The sequence below is a fragment of the Aptenodytes patagonicus genome, chromosome Z (genome assembly GCF_965638725.1).
Source record: "Aptenodytes patagonicus chromosome Z, bAptPat1.pri.cur, whole genome shotgun sequence".
Classification (NCBI taxonomy): domain Eukaryota; kingdom Metazoa; phylum Chordata; class Aves; order Sphenisciformes; family Spheniscidae; genus Aptenodytes; species Aptenodytes patagonicus.
In genome coordinates, this window is record NC_134982.1 from 86,276,075 (window position 1) to 86,291,834 (window position 15,760).

At 38.5% G+C, this 15,760-nt stretch overlaps 1 protein-coding gene across 1 annotated transcript in view; it reads left to right on the forward strand.

The window, feature by feature from the left end:
• The window catches only part of ADGRV1 (adhesion G protein-coupled receptor V1), a 302,215-nt gene that overhangs the window by 236,483 nt on the left and 49,972 nt on the right, over positions 1 to 15,760 (forward strand). The window contains exon 86 of the mRNA XM_076361800.1: positions 8,186 to 8,343. Within this exon, the coding sequence (XP_076217915.1) occupies positions 8,186 to 8,343 (158 nt within the window). The remainder of the gene's footprint in view (positions 1 to 8,185; positions 8,344 to 15,760) is intronic.

The following is a 15,760-nucleotide window of genomic DNA, read 5'->3' on the forward strand; positions in this document are numbered from 1 at the left end:
ATTTGCTTTCCTTGTGTTGCATCCTGCTAGGTAATTCAAATAGTGTCAAAAGTTTCCAAGTGCATTTATAAACCAAACGTGTAACCTCCTGAAAGAATGAAATCAAGTTTATCTGATGTAGTCTGTTGCCCAGAAAAGCATCTTGATTTTTGCTTTTTAACTCTTCATGAGCTGAATGCTTTATCGTGTCTCATATTTGTTCGATTAGATCTCTTCAACAGGCTGATATGTCAGTTAGATCATGTTGTTGCCCTTTCTGACCTTTGGAGAAATGTTAGTACATATCTAGTCACCTCAAATTTCCCTGTATATTCCAAGGCATATTGAAAAAGACTGTCAACAGACTAACTATGTGCTCAGGTAAATTTTTCAGAATTCTTAGATGAAACTTCTCAAGGAATCATGACTTTAAAAGGTCCTTCAAATATTGTTCAACGTCTTCCTTGGTTACTAATGGACTGGAAAATACTACATTCACCTCATATAATACAAGCCTGGGATAAAGGAGTTTCCATTCAAATGTACCACAGCACAAAGCTGGGAAAGAAGTACATTGAATGTCGGTTATAATTCATAATGTTATTGACATCTGAGATCTCTTCTGGAAAAGTAGTATGGTATTCAGTGGAGAGATGTGGAAAGAACTGTATCTTGCCAAGAATAATTAGCTATGCAAAAGTAGGATGGGGAATAACTGGCTGTTTACCAGTTCTTCACAAAAAGATCTCGTGCGTCTTGTGGATGATAAACTGAGCATGAGTCAACAACTTTGTGTTACGGCACAAAAGGCAGAGATGGTATTGGCCTATCTATAAAGCAACTTAGTCTTAAGGACACAAAAAGGCCTTCTGCTGTGGTCATGTACTGAGGTGAAATGGTATCAAAGGTGCTGGACCCCATAATTTGAGAAATACATTAGCAAAGTGGTATAATCAGTGAGACCAGCAAAGGTCTTAAATATAAAATATGCTCAGAAAGATTGAAAGATCTAGGACTGTTCAGTTAAAAGAAGACCGGACAGGAAAATTGTAGCAATTTACAAGTAGATAAAGAAATGTTGCAGCAAACAAGGGAAAAATCTGTTTCCCACATCCGTGTTGGCTATGCCAAGACATAACGTGCGTACACCACACCAAGAAAGATTTAACACTGGGAAATGGTCTCTAGAGGTAAGTGTTGTGAAGCACTGAAACAGGTTTCTTGGAGAGGTTGCGTGTTCTTTATCAGGCTAGACAGACATCAGGCAATAATGATGTAGGGTGTGGTATAAAGAAAAGCTTTTTTATGGAGGCAAAAGCTTTTTAGTTCTCAGCCACGTTACAATTTCCTTTAGTAAAAGGTTCACATGGACAGCGAGTCATTTCTGACGGTACTTCAAAAATATTTTCAAATTCTAACTCGTGTTAAACCATTCTGTAGCAGTATCCATGATACCATCACAGGCCAACACTGCTGGAATGTTAGGTAGCGAGGTGGCATCTGGTATACATGCAGTTGTTTTTTGTCTGGGTTGCAAACTTCCTATCAGTGCTGTAAAGCTTAAAAAACCTCCAAGTAAGTGCTACACCACCTTCTATTGCCCGAGGCAGCCATAAAGCACATCAGATTGGGCCACTCTCTTTAAATGGGTCTTCCACTGAATTTTAATACGTGTTGAGTCCATGTTTTCATGGTGTTGTGTGGTCTGTTGTTAATGTATATAGAAGACTGCATGAAGTGGAATGAAGACTATGGGTCAAAACCCGTGTCCCTTTGGCACTGTGAATTTTTGTATAATCTTGTAGAAATTTCTAGAATCTTATCTACTCTAGAAACAGAAATTTCTCTGGTGTGACTGTCGCTTGAATTTCCTCAGGAAATAGTGACTATCATCAGCTCCAACATTACCCATTTTAAGCTCAGCATACCCTTTCTGACTGGTTTGCTTCACACCAGTTCATGGCAACATAAGCAATTTTTTTTAAAAAAACAGCACATACAAACAAAATTGTCTGCATGTTTCTTTCCCTGTCAGGTGAGTGGAAAACAAAACACAGCACAAACATTAATCTTGTTGCTTAATGTATTTATGGAAAATGACTACTGTTACAATATAAAACAAAAAAAGAGTGGAACTGTATAATCTATTCAGGCTGAGAATTCATCAGGTTCAGGAGGCTTTGACACTGCAAAAGCCGACACAGTTATCTGCTCTGAGGGAATGTCCGCCACCGATTCGGTCTCAAACAGTTGCTAAAACCAGCATTTTCCTGTATGCAGTTTTAAAGTAATTGAGCATTATTTTTGTTTTGCTTTAAAATGCTCTGCTTTAAAGCTCAGTGGCTCATGAGCCGCTCTGCATTGATTCACTGCATTGATTCTACCATGGTGGTAGATGGCCATGTGCATAAAAAGTCAGCAATCCTGAATTGTGTGTGCAGGGTCCATGGACCGGGGCCTCTAGCTTGTGTTAAGGGAAATAAAATAAATAGTACAGCATTATCTGGACACTTACTGCTTTGGGTTTGTACCTCACTGCCAAAAGCTGTGAAGGTATTTGATATAAAGAACAGAAGCATTGCAAAACAAGCAGAAAGTTGGAAGAAGGGACCAGAAGGAGCAGCATAAACTCCTGTAAGAATTACCGCACTAGATGTAGGCCTACACGGGAGCAATTTGTCAGCTGAAATTGCAAACGAACATAGAGCAGAGAACTGAGTTTGCTGGTGATTGCGAAATGCAATGCAAGAGATCAGATCTTCTCAGAGGATTGTACTTAAAAACTGTGTTGAAATTAAAAGCCTAGAGCTTCTGCCTATTAAAAACCTATGAAGTTTTCAAAAGAGCGTTGATTATCAAACTGTTGAGCTACCCAAAACATCAGAAGCAGATAATAAATATCATCATCTAGAATAAGTTCGTAAAAGAAGGATATTTTAGGTTTTGGTAGGTTGCTTAGATACAGGACATACACAATTTGCTGCAGATAATTTGTCAGATTAACAGCTTTTTAGCAAGTAGTTATTTGCAAAAAATGTTTCCATTGTCTGGCCTGCTCTGCACTTAGTAGAAAAATGTTGAGCATGTTCTAGAAGAAAATTGAAGTGCCAACTCAAGGGTAATGTAGCGTTCTTCCACAACAAAGCCAAGATCTGGAACAGAGTGAATTGCTTTTTAGGAAGGCCTGGAGTGTGTGAATGTCTAGAAGTATATGTAGATCATAACCCAACTTGCCTATTTTCATTTTTTAGCATTGTCTTATTTGCTTTGTGAAGAATTTGCTAAGAATAAATAAATGATTCAAGCTTTGCCTGTCATTAGTGGTTTTTTTAGGTACACAGATTTCTTTCTCTGCATGGAGGTGATGAAATACAAATACAAGTGCAAATTCATGTGTCTGACCTTTGCCTTTTACTTTCCTGATGTAACGTGCGCAGTATGAGCAAACTCACATGGTGCCACAATTCCCTGTTCTCTGCGCCAGGCTGCCCGCCAACCAGCTGTGCCTAAAGCAAGGGAGAAGCTCAAGAGTTGTGGAGCTTTGTGCCCAGGATTAAATGTAAATAAATAAATAAATAAAGGAACAACAGTAGTCATAATAATAATCTAGGTCTAGCTCTGGAGAGAAACCCACGTGACAAGTAAAAGTCAAAAGGTTAGCTGCCTGCTGACAAAACTGAATGAGAACACCAGGTATTTGATAGGCAAGGACACTTCCAATTTTTTGTCAAACTGAACTTTCCGTAGTTTCAAGATGCATTTGAAGGAGATTGTCCTCAGAATTCAAGACATGGCAATAAAGGAATGAAACTGTCTATAACACATTGAACTATTTTAAATCTTTCTTGCTTAGAGGGGAAAAAAATATGTCAGTGTTTTTATTGAATACCTTCATCAATTTTTTAAATAGTCCTTATTTCCTTAGCAATGTTGCTTGAGGTGGTTTTTTTTGCTTTTGCTTTTTTAATATTAATTATGTAATTGTGCTAACAAATATTTCCAGTATACAGCATGTCAGTTGTTTTCACTTTTTCCTTTGGAAGTATTAGGAAAAATAAATGAGGGCCTTCCATATCTTAGGTAGCTGGAATCCCTTTCCAAGTTTTAGGAAATGTTATGGTTTAAAAGATCACAGAAAACTTTACAAAGATACTTAAAGGGTCCGATAATCATGCCTCACCCCCTTGAGAAGAAAGCAACCCTAGCAATCCCTTTTGTAGATTAAAAGGGGGAAAAAGCACAACCAAGGTGAAGCCCTGATTCTGGCTGGGCAATAAGTGAGGTCATTTTAATCAATGAATTGATTTAAATATATATGATTTTGTGAGATTATGTCTTTTCCAAAGGGAAGAGGGTATTGTCTGTTAATTTGTATGTCCTAACCGCTCTGTGTTTGTTGTATTTAAAAGTATCAATTTAGATCAAATGGACACCTGCAGTAGTTCTCAAATGGGAAAAAAATTCTTATATATTAAAGCTGTTTCTTGTCATTCTAGTCCTGGTAAAAAATATGTAAAGTAAGTGTCATATTGCTTGGTATTGAAGGAAAAAACTAATATAGTTTCTTCAGTTCTAAAATGATTAACAAGTCATTACATACTACTATAGAATTATACCTTGGAGAAGACACACACTAAAGACAATTATTTCTAAAATAATTTCTAGCCCCTTTCATAGAATTATAACAGATACAGTCATACACAGGGCTTTGGATAATGTGTTTAATGTTCTCGTCAATTGGAAAGAAATGCAAACATTTCGTAAGTTAGAAACATTTGAGATGGAAGGAGAGTGTTGTTTATGGGAAAAGTGACACCATGGGTGGAGTAGGTGATTGGGAGGCTACCAGGGGGAGTCTTGAAGATATTGAAAAGAAATTAGTTTAGCCAGGAGTAGTGGAAGAGAATCAACCAATGGAAATATGTTACTGATGAGGTTACCAGAGAAATTTATAGTAATCAAAACCAAACCAGGGATCAAAACAAAGTCAGTGGTCAGAACAGAGTGGTCAAAAGAGAAGCAAAGATGGACCCTCAAGTCAGATAACAATAGTCAAGAAGGGCAAGAGTGGAGGCAGCTTGGGACGAAAGCTAAACAGTTGTCTTTCCAATGCTAGAAGAGATGTCAGCTGGTAGCAAAACTTCTCAAAACAGTCAGAGAAAAAAAAAAAAGTACAATTTGGTAATAGAAAGTGTTAATAGGAAGTCACAGAAACTTTGTAGTAAAATGATGGTCTCTGAAGAAGCTAACAGTGTTTGATTTTTCTTGTCCCCATTGCAGAAGGCATGTATTTCAACTGGTAGCGGTATTTTTCTTTTTGCTAATACTCAGATTCAAAACAAACAAAACAAAAACCTTATAGTTACTCACCTAAGAAAGAAATACACAAATAACTTCATTATGCACAAGGGCTCTGTCTTTCATGGATTAAAGACTTACTTTACGAAGTCTAGTGCCTGTTAAAAAAAAAAAAAAGAACTTGCTTGAAGGCTATACTGCAGGAGATAATGCTCTTCTTTAAACAAGTACGGTTTGTAATTATGTAGTTCATTCCAATTTCCACATCAGTCTTTCTAGGCCTTTTTCTGTAGAATAGTTGTGTTCTGGAACACCAACTTAGCTGATGTTTTGGGACATTTTTCTTCTATTCCCATCCAATGCTAGGAATACGAGACACACAGTAGTTCCACGTGACAAATGTGTCTTGGTAATGGAATAATAAATGTGTGCCCCTAGTGTCAAGTATAATAAATATTTTCAGTTGGTCCCTATAATGATATCCCACGCGATTTCCAGCATAAAAGATATCTTTCAAGATATATCATGACACTACTATATGTGAATAAAACTTACAGGAAGTAGTGGTTGTCGCTGAATTTCTCACCATTGCTTTAAAAAAAAAAATCCAAAGTAAGCTTTGTAGGTTAATACGGCTTTGTGTATTTCTTGTCTACGTAACTTTTCAGTGTCTTTTTTAGAGCAAATGCCTAGGGGTATTAGTAAAAGTGATCCATCTCTGTGGGTTTTCGTTTTTATGCAGCTTTCATTAACTGAATATAACGGAGTGTTCACAGAAAACTTTCAAGACATTCAGATAGTTTTTTAAGAGTATACATGATCTCTGAAATACAAAAATGTATCAAATTGAAAAAAGTTACAGATTTCAGAACATAAGTATGATTTTATAGAAGACTATACTTGTACTAAGGTTCTTGGCTTCAGTATAATCATTAAAAGCAGCATAGGTTATGGTAATGTGCTTTCATGTCTTAATGCTAATTGGGCCCACTCAAGAATACATTTGGAGAACAAAAATAACTTTCATCCCTAAGAAATATTAAAAATTAGAAGGATGAAATGGATCAGATGTTGTGTCCAGGAAACAACCATGTTGACAGCAGGTCAAGGGAGCTGGTCCTTCCCCTCTGCTCAGCACTCGTGAGGTCACACCTGGAGCACTGGGTCCAGTTCTGGGCTTCTCAATACAGAGTAGACATGGATAGACTGTACAAAGTCCAATGAAGGACCACCAAGAGGAGTAAGGGACTGGAGCGTCTCTCCTATGAGGAAAGGGTGAGAGAGTCGGGACTGTTCAGCCTGGAGAAGAGAAGGCTCATATTTAATGTATATCAATACCTGTAGGGAGGGTGCAAAGAGGACAGAGCCAGGCTCTTTTCAGTGGTGCCCAGTGACAGGACCAGAGGCAACGGGCACAAACTGAAACACAGGAGGCTCCGTGTGGACACCAGGAAACTGGTGTTTTTCACTGTGAGGGTGACCGAGCACTGGCACAGGTTGCCCAGAGAGGCTGTGGAGTCTCCATCCTTGGAGATATTAAAAAAACATCTAGACACAGTCCTGGGCAACCAGCTCTATGTGTCCATGCTTGAGCAGGGGGGTTGGGCAAGATGACCTCCAAGGTCCCTTCCTACCTCAGCCACTCTGTGATTCTGTGAAACAAACACCTTAAATTGCAATAGAGAGGTCCTACCTTCCCTGTTGCTTACTTACTTGCTCAGTGATGTTATCAGGTGGTGTCTCAGCTTGGTACCTGACTGAGCCTGTACCTTCTAAAGAGAGTTGTAGAAGGTATCTAGATTCTGCTGGAAATGATTTTGGGATTCACTGAGTGTGCCGGACTGATGCTCTGGAAGAGCTGACATACATAGAATGCAATCTTGACTTGCTGGACAGAGTACGCATGTCCACCTAAGGAAACCCAGAAGGTATACCAGTTATATCAGTGAAACATGTACCCAGGCTGTTCTCAGATGTGTATTATACCAGCATTGACTCTAAGCTTATTTAGCAGAGCTGACCTGACAAGCAGAAGGGCTGTGTAAGTTACACCCTCTTAATAGGGATAGCAGTGGCCACATGCTCTCTAGACATACTGACTCCCAAGCCGTCCCTTGGGCTGCTCCGTTGTGCGTCATCTCTAGAGTAGGTCAGTGGCTGTAAAGCACATACTGATCTCCAGGGAGTTCACAGAAAACCCTGATCTCTCATACCGTCGAGAGCTCTCTTTAACTGTCATCTCCATATCCTTCAAATTATCGTCTTATATGTGTAATTTGAGTCTTTTTCAGGAATAACGCATGTTCCTGTCACATCTTTATAAATAATTATAACTTTAATAAATGGAAAGGGTAAGGAGAGACAGGACAATTTTTAAAAAATGGGAGGGAGGGAGTGGTTGGCTTCAGTGTGCAAATGACATATAATTTCCAACAACTTGAGGAGGAATAGTTATCTTGCCTTTAAGACTTGTTCATTTATTTTAAAAATATTATTTCTCAAAATTTAATTAGTGGTTTCAGGAGCTCAGTATAGAAAACTGCATAATGCCCTTTTAGACTTTGGTGACTAAGAGTGATCACATTAAATGAATATAGCATGCACGGAGTTTGCTAAAATATAATTTGTTCCATTGCAACAGTTTAAGTCTCTCCAACATTTGTTAGGCTAAAATATAACATGCATACTTTCAAGGTGCAAATTTATATTCCTTAAGATACAGTAAGGAGATAAGAACCAACAGAACCCAATGCATCCTATCAAGGTTACTCTGGGAATAGAGTTAAAGAATTGTGGTTTGTAAAACATACCCTTCTTCAAAAACATTTGTTTTTGAAATTTCACTTATGACTGTTTGAGGTGTCTCTTACGTTTATAAACAGCATTTTTTTTCCATTTTTTCCATCAGGTGCTTCATTCCAAATGCCTATGCTGCTCTCTTCACCGCTGCTCTGGTGCCATTAATGTGCTTGGTAGTGGTTTTTGTGGTGTTCATCCACGCCTACCAGGTGACGCCACAATGGAAAGCGTACGATGATATTTTCAGAGGAAGAACAAATGCTGCAGGTATGATTCGTTGACTACCCCTACGCAAACAAGTTGGACTTTCAGAACAGTACTGACTGTTCTCTCCAGTTCAGAAAACCCCACTAGAAACCACAGTTCAGTAGATACCTACGTGCTCATTTAAGATTAAGCATGCTAGTGGTCCCTTTGTAGTCTGTGAAAGTACTTGAATGATGCTTAACTGTCTTAGGAGGATAAAAATGTGTTAAACCTAAACCAAGAAATTAGTATCACTGGTTATGTCTAGTCTAGTAAAGAGAATAGCGTCAAAACACAGCACTGCCCTGCTTGGAACACTGTGTCCCCGTGCCTGGTTTCGGCTGGGGGTATTGAACAGCCCTGTCCCGGGGAGGGCGGGGGCTGCTCAGGAGCAGCGATTGTGGGGGTGCGGGGGCAGCGATAACATATGAACCCACGCTGTGCGCCTCTGCTTGGCTCCAGGTGATGGGCGCAGCTCTTAGCCCTTGAGTTTTGCAGTATATTCGGTGGCTGCCCAGCCAAGTGCCGGCTGCGTGTTGGAGTATTTGGAGTTAATGCCTCTGTTCTGAGATTTCCTAGCGCTACTTGCAACTGAAACGTGCTTGAAAGAAAAGATCTGTCTCATGCAAAACAGGAAGTATCAGTCAGTCTCCTCTGTCAGAACAATTCAAATACAATAATGTTCCCAAAATAAAGTTGCAGCAGTTTAGACGAATACCATAATAATAGGACACGCTGTGGGAAGCTTAGAATAATTCTTTTATTTTCATGGTGTTTTTGGAAAAAACCCTGAGTTTTATAAACAAGTGCAAATACACAGATTTTTAATAGAAGTGTATCTATTTTCTCCCTGGCTACATGAAGCCAGTTAGATTATATAAACTTGCGAAAGGTTCTTGAATCATTTTTCCCAATTCATTAAATAAATATCATCTGAACTTAAAAGGGACAGTGGATTATTAAAAAATTCCATTGAGTAGTCCAGTGCTTGTAATGTTCAGATTTATAAAGAGTAGCGGTCTTGTTCAAATGCTCAAATTTCCAGTGAAAATTGTATTATGAAATGAGGGGTTGTGGTTTTTTTGAACATTTGGGTTATAGAAATATATTCCTTTTATGAGAAAATGAAAATAATATTAAATATTATCTGGACGTTTCTTCAAGTATTAATTTCTTAGTGACAAAATGTCAGCTTGACTAAGAGCTATATGAATTTGGATAAGGTCTGATAAACATAACTTATAAGTATGATACTCAAGACCTTACTTGCACTTTACCCTTTCATTTCTTTCTGATATAAAAGGGACTGCCTGGAGCAATCACAAAGGTGGCTCCTTATTCAGTCTTGAATAATATAGTTTATTTATTTATAAATAACTTTTTTTTATTATCTCTAAGGATGGAGATTCCATATTCACATGTTGAAGGTTAAGGCTTGTCTCCGAGCAGTTAAACCAAAGGAAAAAAAAAAAACCTGAATACTGAAACAATACCATAAATAAAGTTGGCATGCAAAATGGCAGAAAGTACTAAGAGGTGTTATAATAATAGGGTTGAAACAAAACTTTGATTTAACATAGGATTCAGAGTGGTGTTTTTCTCCAGTAGAGTCCAGAAAATGGTATAGAGAATGCTGAGGTCTCAGAAGAAAAGAAAGAAAAAATCAGGAAGAGCGGCATTCAATAACATGTCAATAATAGTGTGGGTTTTTTTAAAGCGGGTTGTAACTTCTACTACTTGTGCGTCTTTATGGCAAACTGATGTTTTGCTACCATAGGGCTTTTGCAAGCACAAATGAAAGTACCTCGTGCAGCGTGTGTCAGAGCAAGTTGGAGAGAGGCTGTTTTAGAGAAGAAAAAGAGCTGCCTGGTGAGGTTTATGGTGCCTCTGGTTGTATAAGGGCTCTCTGTGTAGCTGTGTTTATAGTGTAAGCTTCCAGAAAGAAAGGCCTGTGATTTCTCTAGTTTCTAACGTTGCCTATAACTACATGACGTGGTATTTACTGTTAAAAAACGGCCTCTGACTTTCTGCCTGAATATTTCTCTCCTGAAATGTGAGATAGGGGTAGTATATTTACATTATTTTTAATATTTTATGGGTATATTGTGCTTTTAAAGACATATGCAAAGGTAGTCTGCAGTGATAAGACCTATTACCACTTTTAAATTTTGAATCTTACCGTATGACCCACTGTTTGGAGAAGACCACTCCACTGCCTCCATGTTCTTACAAACTCAGTGGGACCTGCTCCTGCTTCAGTGCTGTTATTGCAGCCACCACAGAGGATGCTGTGGGAAACACCGTTTTTCATAACGACAAAAGTTGCCTGCAATCAGCTGCATGATAATATCTTGCTTCTGCAAGAGAGAGGGGGTCCTGGATCACACCTGCACCACGTTCTGGCTTCAGTGTGACTTACAAGATCCTATGGGGTAGGGAGGTCTTTTAGCAACGTTGACTCCTTAAGTTGCACAGACACCCATTATTTTGCTGTTTTGTTACAGCACTAAATATGCCAAGGTTTCTCTCTGTTGCATCCAAAACCAGAGGAAAGGTGGAGCTGCCAAGCAACAGTTGTCTATGTGTAGTGTCTTATTCTGGCTTGTCTCCGGCTCTCATCCCCATATTGATTTCCTCCCTGTTTGGTCACCCACAACAATTAACTCCTATAGAAAAAAAACCCTTTCCCAGCCTCCAGCCTGAGGTTCAGTACCCAAACTTCCCCACTTTGAACAGTACAATAAGTAATGGAAAAAAAGAAAAAGAAAAAAAAAATTCACTGCTTTGGAGAACTGTCTGCTCTCCATTAGCTACCTTCTCTAGACAGAGAATAAAATTCCAGGTGAATGACACTGTAAACAATTCTGACATATTGAGTGTAGAGAGCTGTAAACATATACAAAAATATTTTTAAATACGCTTTTTCTAGTAATCGTGGACACCTGTTCATTTGAATTCCAGAGAGCAGAGAGTATTGCAGAAAGGAAAAAGTGGCATATATAGACATGTAATTATCATTTATACATAGATATTCATACAAACACCTATTTGCATGTGAATATTTGAACTAGTAGTGTTTATTCCCCTTCTGGGAGTCATTCAGTTAGAAGATTCTGCAGTAATTCATGCAAAACACTACTGGATGTTGTCAATAAAAATAAAATAGCAAGGTCACTGGCTTGCATATTACCATAAAACAGAAGAAGGGGTTCGATATGCAGATTTGAAAGAAAAAAAAAATGTTATCTGGCTTCTAAGTGTACATTCTTTAGGTCATTTCATAGATTGTAGGAAAAGCCTCTTAAACTACAGCTGGTAATTCTGAAGTTCCATATTTGTGATCTCTACTTGAGGAAGGCTATTACTAATTTTAAGAGAAATTAAGGAATATAAATGGTAAAGTTTATCCTCATTTGTAGTGTATACTGTTGGTTTTTTTTTTTTTTAAATTGAATATGCAAGTGGCTAAGCTAAAAATTGAGTCAATTTTTTTTCTTACTCTCTTTTCTCCTATTCTTGGAATACTCTGAAGCTTACCTTGCAAAGAAGGTTCATCTTGAACTATCCAGAATCGCAGAATCACGGAATGGTTTGGGTTAGAAGGGACCTTTAAAGATCATCCTGTCCAACCCTCCTGCCATGGGCAGGGACATCTTCCACTAGATCAGGTTGCTTAAAGCCCCGTCCAACCTGAGCTTGAACACTTCCGAAGGTGGGATATTCACAACTTCACAACAGGGCAACCTGTTCCAGTGTCTCACCACCCTCATCGTAAAAAATGTCTTCCTTATATCCATTCTAAATCTACTCTCTTTCAGTTTGAAACTATTGCCCCTTGTCCTGTCATTACAGGCCCTGATAAAAAGTCTTTCTCCATCTTTCTATAAGCCCTTTTTAAATACTGAAAGGCCGCACTAAGGTGTCCCCAGAGCCTTCTCTTCTCCAGGCTGAACAACACCAACTCCCTCAGTCTTTCTTCACAGGTGGGGTGTTAAATCTCTCTGATCATTTTTGTGTCCCTCCTCTGGACCCGCTCCAACAGGTCCATGTCTTTCCTGTGCTGAGGGCTCCAGAACTGGATGCAGTACTCCAGGTGGGGTCTCACTAGAGCGGAGTGAAGGGCTATAATTGCCTGCCTCAACCTGCGGCCACGCTTCTTGTCATGCAGCCCAGGATACAATTGGCTTTCTGGGTTGCAAGCGCACATTGCCGGCTCATATCCAGTTTTTCATCTGCCAATATCCACAAGTCCTTCTCTGCAGGGCTGCTCGCAATTCTTCATCTCCCCAGTCTGTACTGATACTGGGGGTTGCCCTGACCCAGGTGCAGGACCTTGCACTTGGCCTTGTTGAACTTCATGAGGTTGACATGGGCCCATTTCTCCAGGCTGTCAAGGTCTCCCTGGATCACATGCCCTCCCTCAAGCGTATCAACTACACCACTCAGCTTGGTATCATCCACAAACTTGCTGAGGGCGCGCTCAGTCCCACTGTCTATGTCATTGATAAAGATACTGAACAATACTGGTCCCAGTACAGACCCCTGAAGGACACCACTTGTCACTGATCTGCATTTGGACATTGAGCTGTTGACTGCAATTCTTTGGATGTGGCCATCCAGCCAATTCCTTATCCATCAAGTAGTCCATCCATCAAACCCATATCTCTCCAATTTAGAGACAAAGATGTTGTGTGGGACGATGTCAAAGGCCCTAGAGTGGTCAAGATAGATGACATCAGTTGCTCTTCCCTTATCTACCAACGCAGTCACTCCATCATAGAGGGCCACCAGATTAGTCTTCTACAGCTATTAGAACAAATTTTGTCTGCTGTAGTAAATGTCTTCCTGAACTTTAGTAGCGGTACTGTGTTTACTATTTTGTTCTGTCTGTAAGGGCAGAGAATTTGTTGTTACCCGTACTAAAGGGGACTCCCGTGTATTTTTGTTACTGAGAGCAGGATAACAATGCTGGGTTTCACCATACATTCCTAGGAGAAAAATTTTGCCCCTTGGTAACTGCAAAGAGGATCTGTTTGTACATGGTTAAATAATTTATTGGAAAACTATAGGATATAATTGGTTTTTTTAACATATATTTATACACAGATATTAATTTATTAGTTGTACCTCCTTTTCTGTCGTGTATATTCTTCCTAGTCCTCTAGATTTATCCTGGGTACTCTTAAGTAGAGTCACATCTCTGATACCCTATTCTGGTAGTTTCTAGGCTTTCAAGAAAACATTATGGCCCAAGGGCAGCTAGCCCGGCAAAACTCTGCTTTTACTAACTGTTGTCAGTTCCTTTGGCAGTGGTCTGTGATCTTCCCAGAGAGCTTATCATACTCTTTTCTTATGCCTGGGATATTGCTATAAAAGCATATGATTAACACAAGGTTGTAGTGGAGAATAAGCACAAATACATAGAATTCCCCAACTCCTAATTTGAGCACTTCTCATTGCCCTGTCTGGAACACCAAATACATGAGGTTGCCCTCTCACACTCTTTTTTACTGTTCCAGAATTGCTCTATTACTAGTCATGTTGTTTGACATGGCAATTGATACAGCTTGCTTACTTAGGTCAGGGAATTTTCCTCAACAGCAGAAGGCTAGATGAAAGGGCAACGGGAGAGTCAAGAACTAATTATCTCTTAGAGCAGGTAGTTCTTCCTCCTCAAAAGCGACTGTTGGAAAATAGTGTGAAAGCTGATTTACAAAGAATGTCAACTCTGGCATACTCTTTCAAAGATACGCACTGAGTTTGCTTGAAGAGACTTCAGTTTGAGCCGATTCAGTTTGCCGGCCTTTCAGCAAACATGTTCTGTTGCCTGATTATTCTGCTATATATAGAAACTAACTTCTCAAAAGTTAGCCTTGACAGGAGCCAAGTCAGAAGCGTGCATTGGATAAACAGCCTCTGGATTGACTAATATTGAAGTTTGCAACAAGAAAGACTGCTTTTGAAGGAAATCAGGTGGTATAAAGCAGGATGGTTGTATTTGGCTGAAATAACAGGTTAAAATAGGCATATATAAGATATAACTGGGTTTTTTTGGCAGTCCTAATATGCAAATATAGAAATTGGAGATTAATAAGACAGCAATCCAATATGCATAATTTTATTTTCCAACTGTTTGCTAACCTTTCATAATTTCACAAAAAGATTTAAAAATATAATAGAAAAAGTTTAATTGAAAAATCATCTGCATTTTTTTCTGATAATACCTTTGTGAAGAGATGACCTCCATTTATTGAACAACATGTAGTGGCATAATTTTCGTGCCCTACACATTAGTATGCAGTAGAACTGACCTGATTCAGATATCATCATTGTAAATGTGCCAGAATTAATTTAAAGATTAAAACTTTATGTTGCCAAAATAGAACTTCATGAAGAATGCCTTAGATATTTAGCTTTAAAATTTTAACTACCTTCTTGCGTCTTTCTTCATATAAATGTCTTTAATATATTTTTTTATCTTAGCAGTATGCAATTACTGATCATGACAGAACATGTTGGATGGGCCAGCTATATCTACTGCCATCTGATCTTCTCAAGAAACAAATAAGCCACATGAAATGCAAGTGCAGGACATTCCAACCATGCTTCTGTGCTCAGGAAATTGTACTGAGGACAGGGCTTTTGATTCTAAGTGAAAATGTATATCTAAACCTGTAGTTACATGTCTTCCTTATCCTGTGAGCTATATGCCGAAATCTTTATCTCGAATTATAAGATAAGTATCAGGTATCTAAGAGAATCAAAGGAACAGTGACTTGCAGGAGTGCTTTCATCTTGAGATGACAATATACATCTAGAAATCAAGAACCAGATGTTGACTACCTCTGAACTAAGAGTTATATACATTATTCACAGTATTTATCACAGTCACACATTGGATATAATATTTTAGTCTTCATAGTGCTCCAGGGGCTTTTCTTTTTTTAATTAGGAGAAAACCAAATCTTTGCCTCCAAGATTTTTACAAATACAGTTAAGACAAAATGCACAAGCATAATTACAAGCTGAAATAAAGAACAAAGATCTGAATAAGATAATAACTTAAATTCATCATCTGCACTCATGTGATTTAGATTGTTTGCACAGTGCTTCACATGCCCAAATTAGTTTTCTTCCTTTAAAGAAATCTGCAGAAGCAAGTTAATTTGCATGAGTTATGCCTGTACAGTTGTGAATTTAGCACTAATTTAATATTTTGCATAATACTTCTAAATAATTTTATTATATGGAGATAAGTCAATTCAACTTTTTCTTTCTTTTTTGATTTGCTGTTGTCCTAGGATTTGCCATGGTCCCTGCATAACAGTAATAGCATAAGCTGTAATAAGATGCCCGGTCTTTCATTTGAATATACCATAAAGTGTCTTAAAGATGTATGAGAAAGTTTGCCGAAAACCTGAGATTTAGTGGGAAGGTT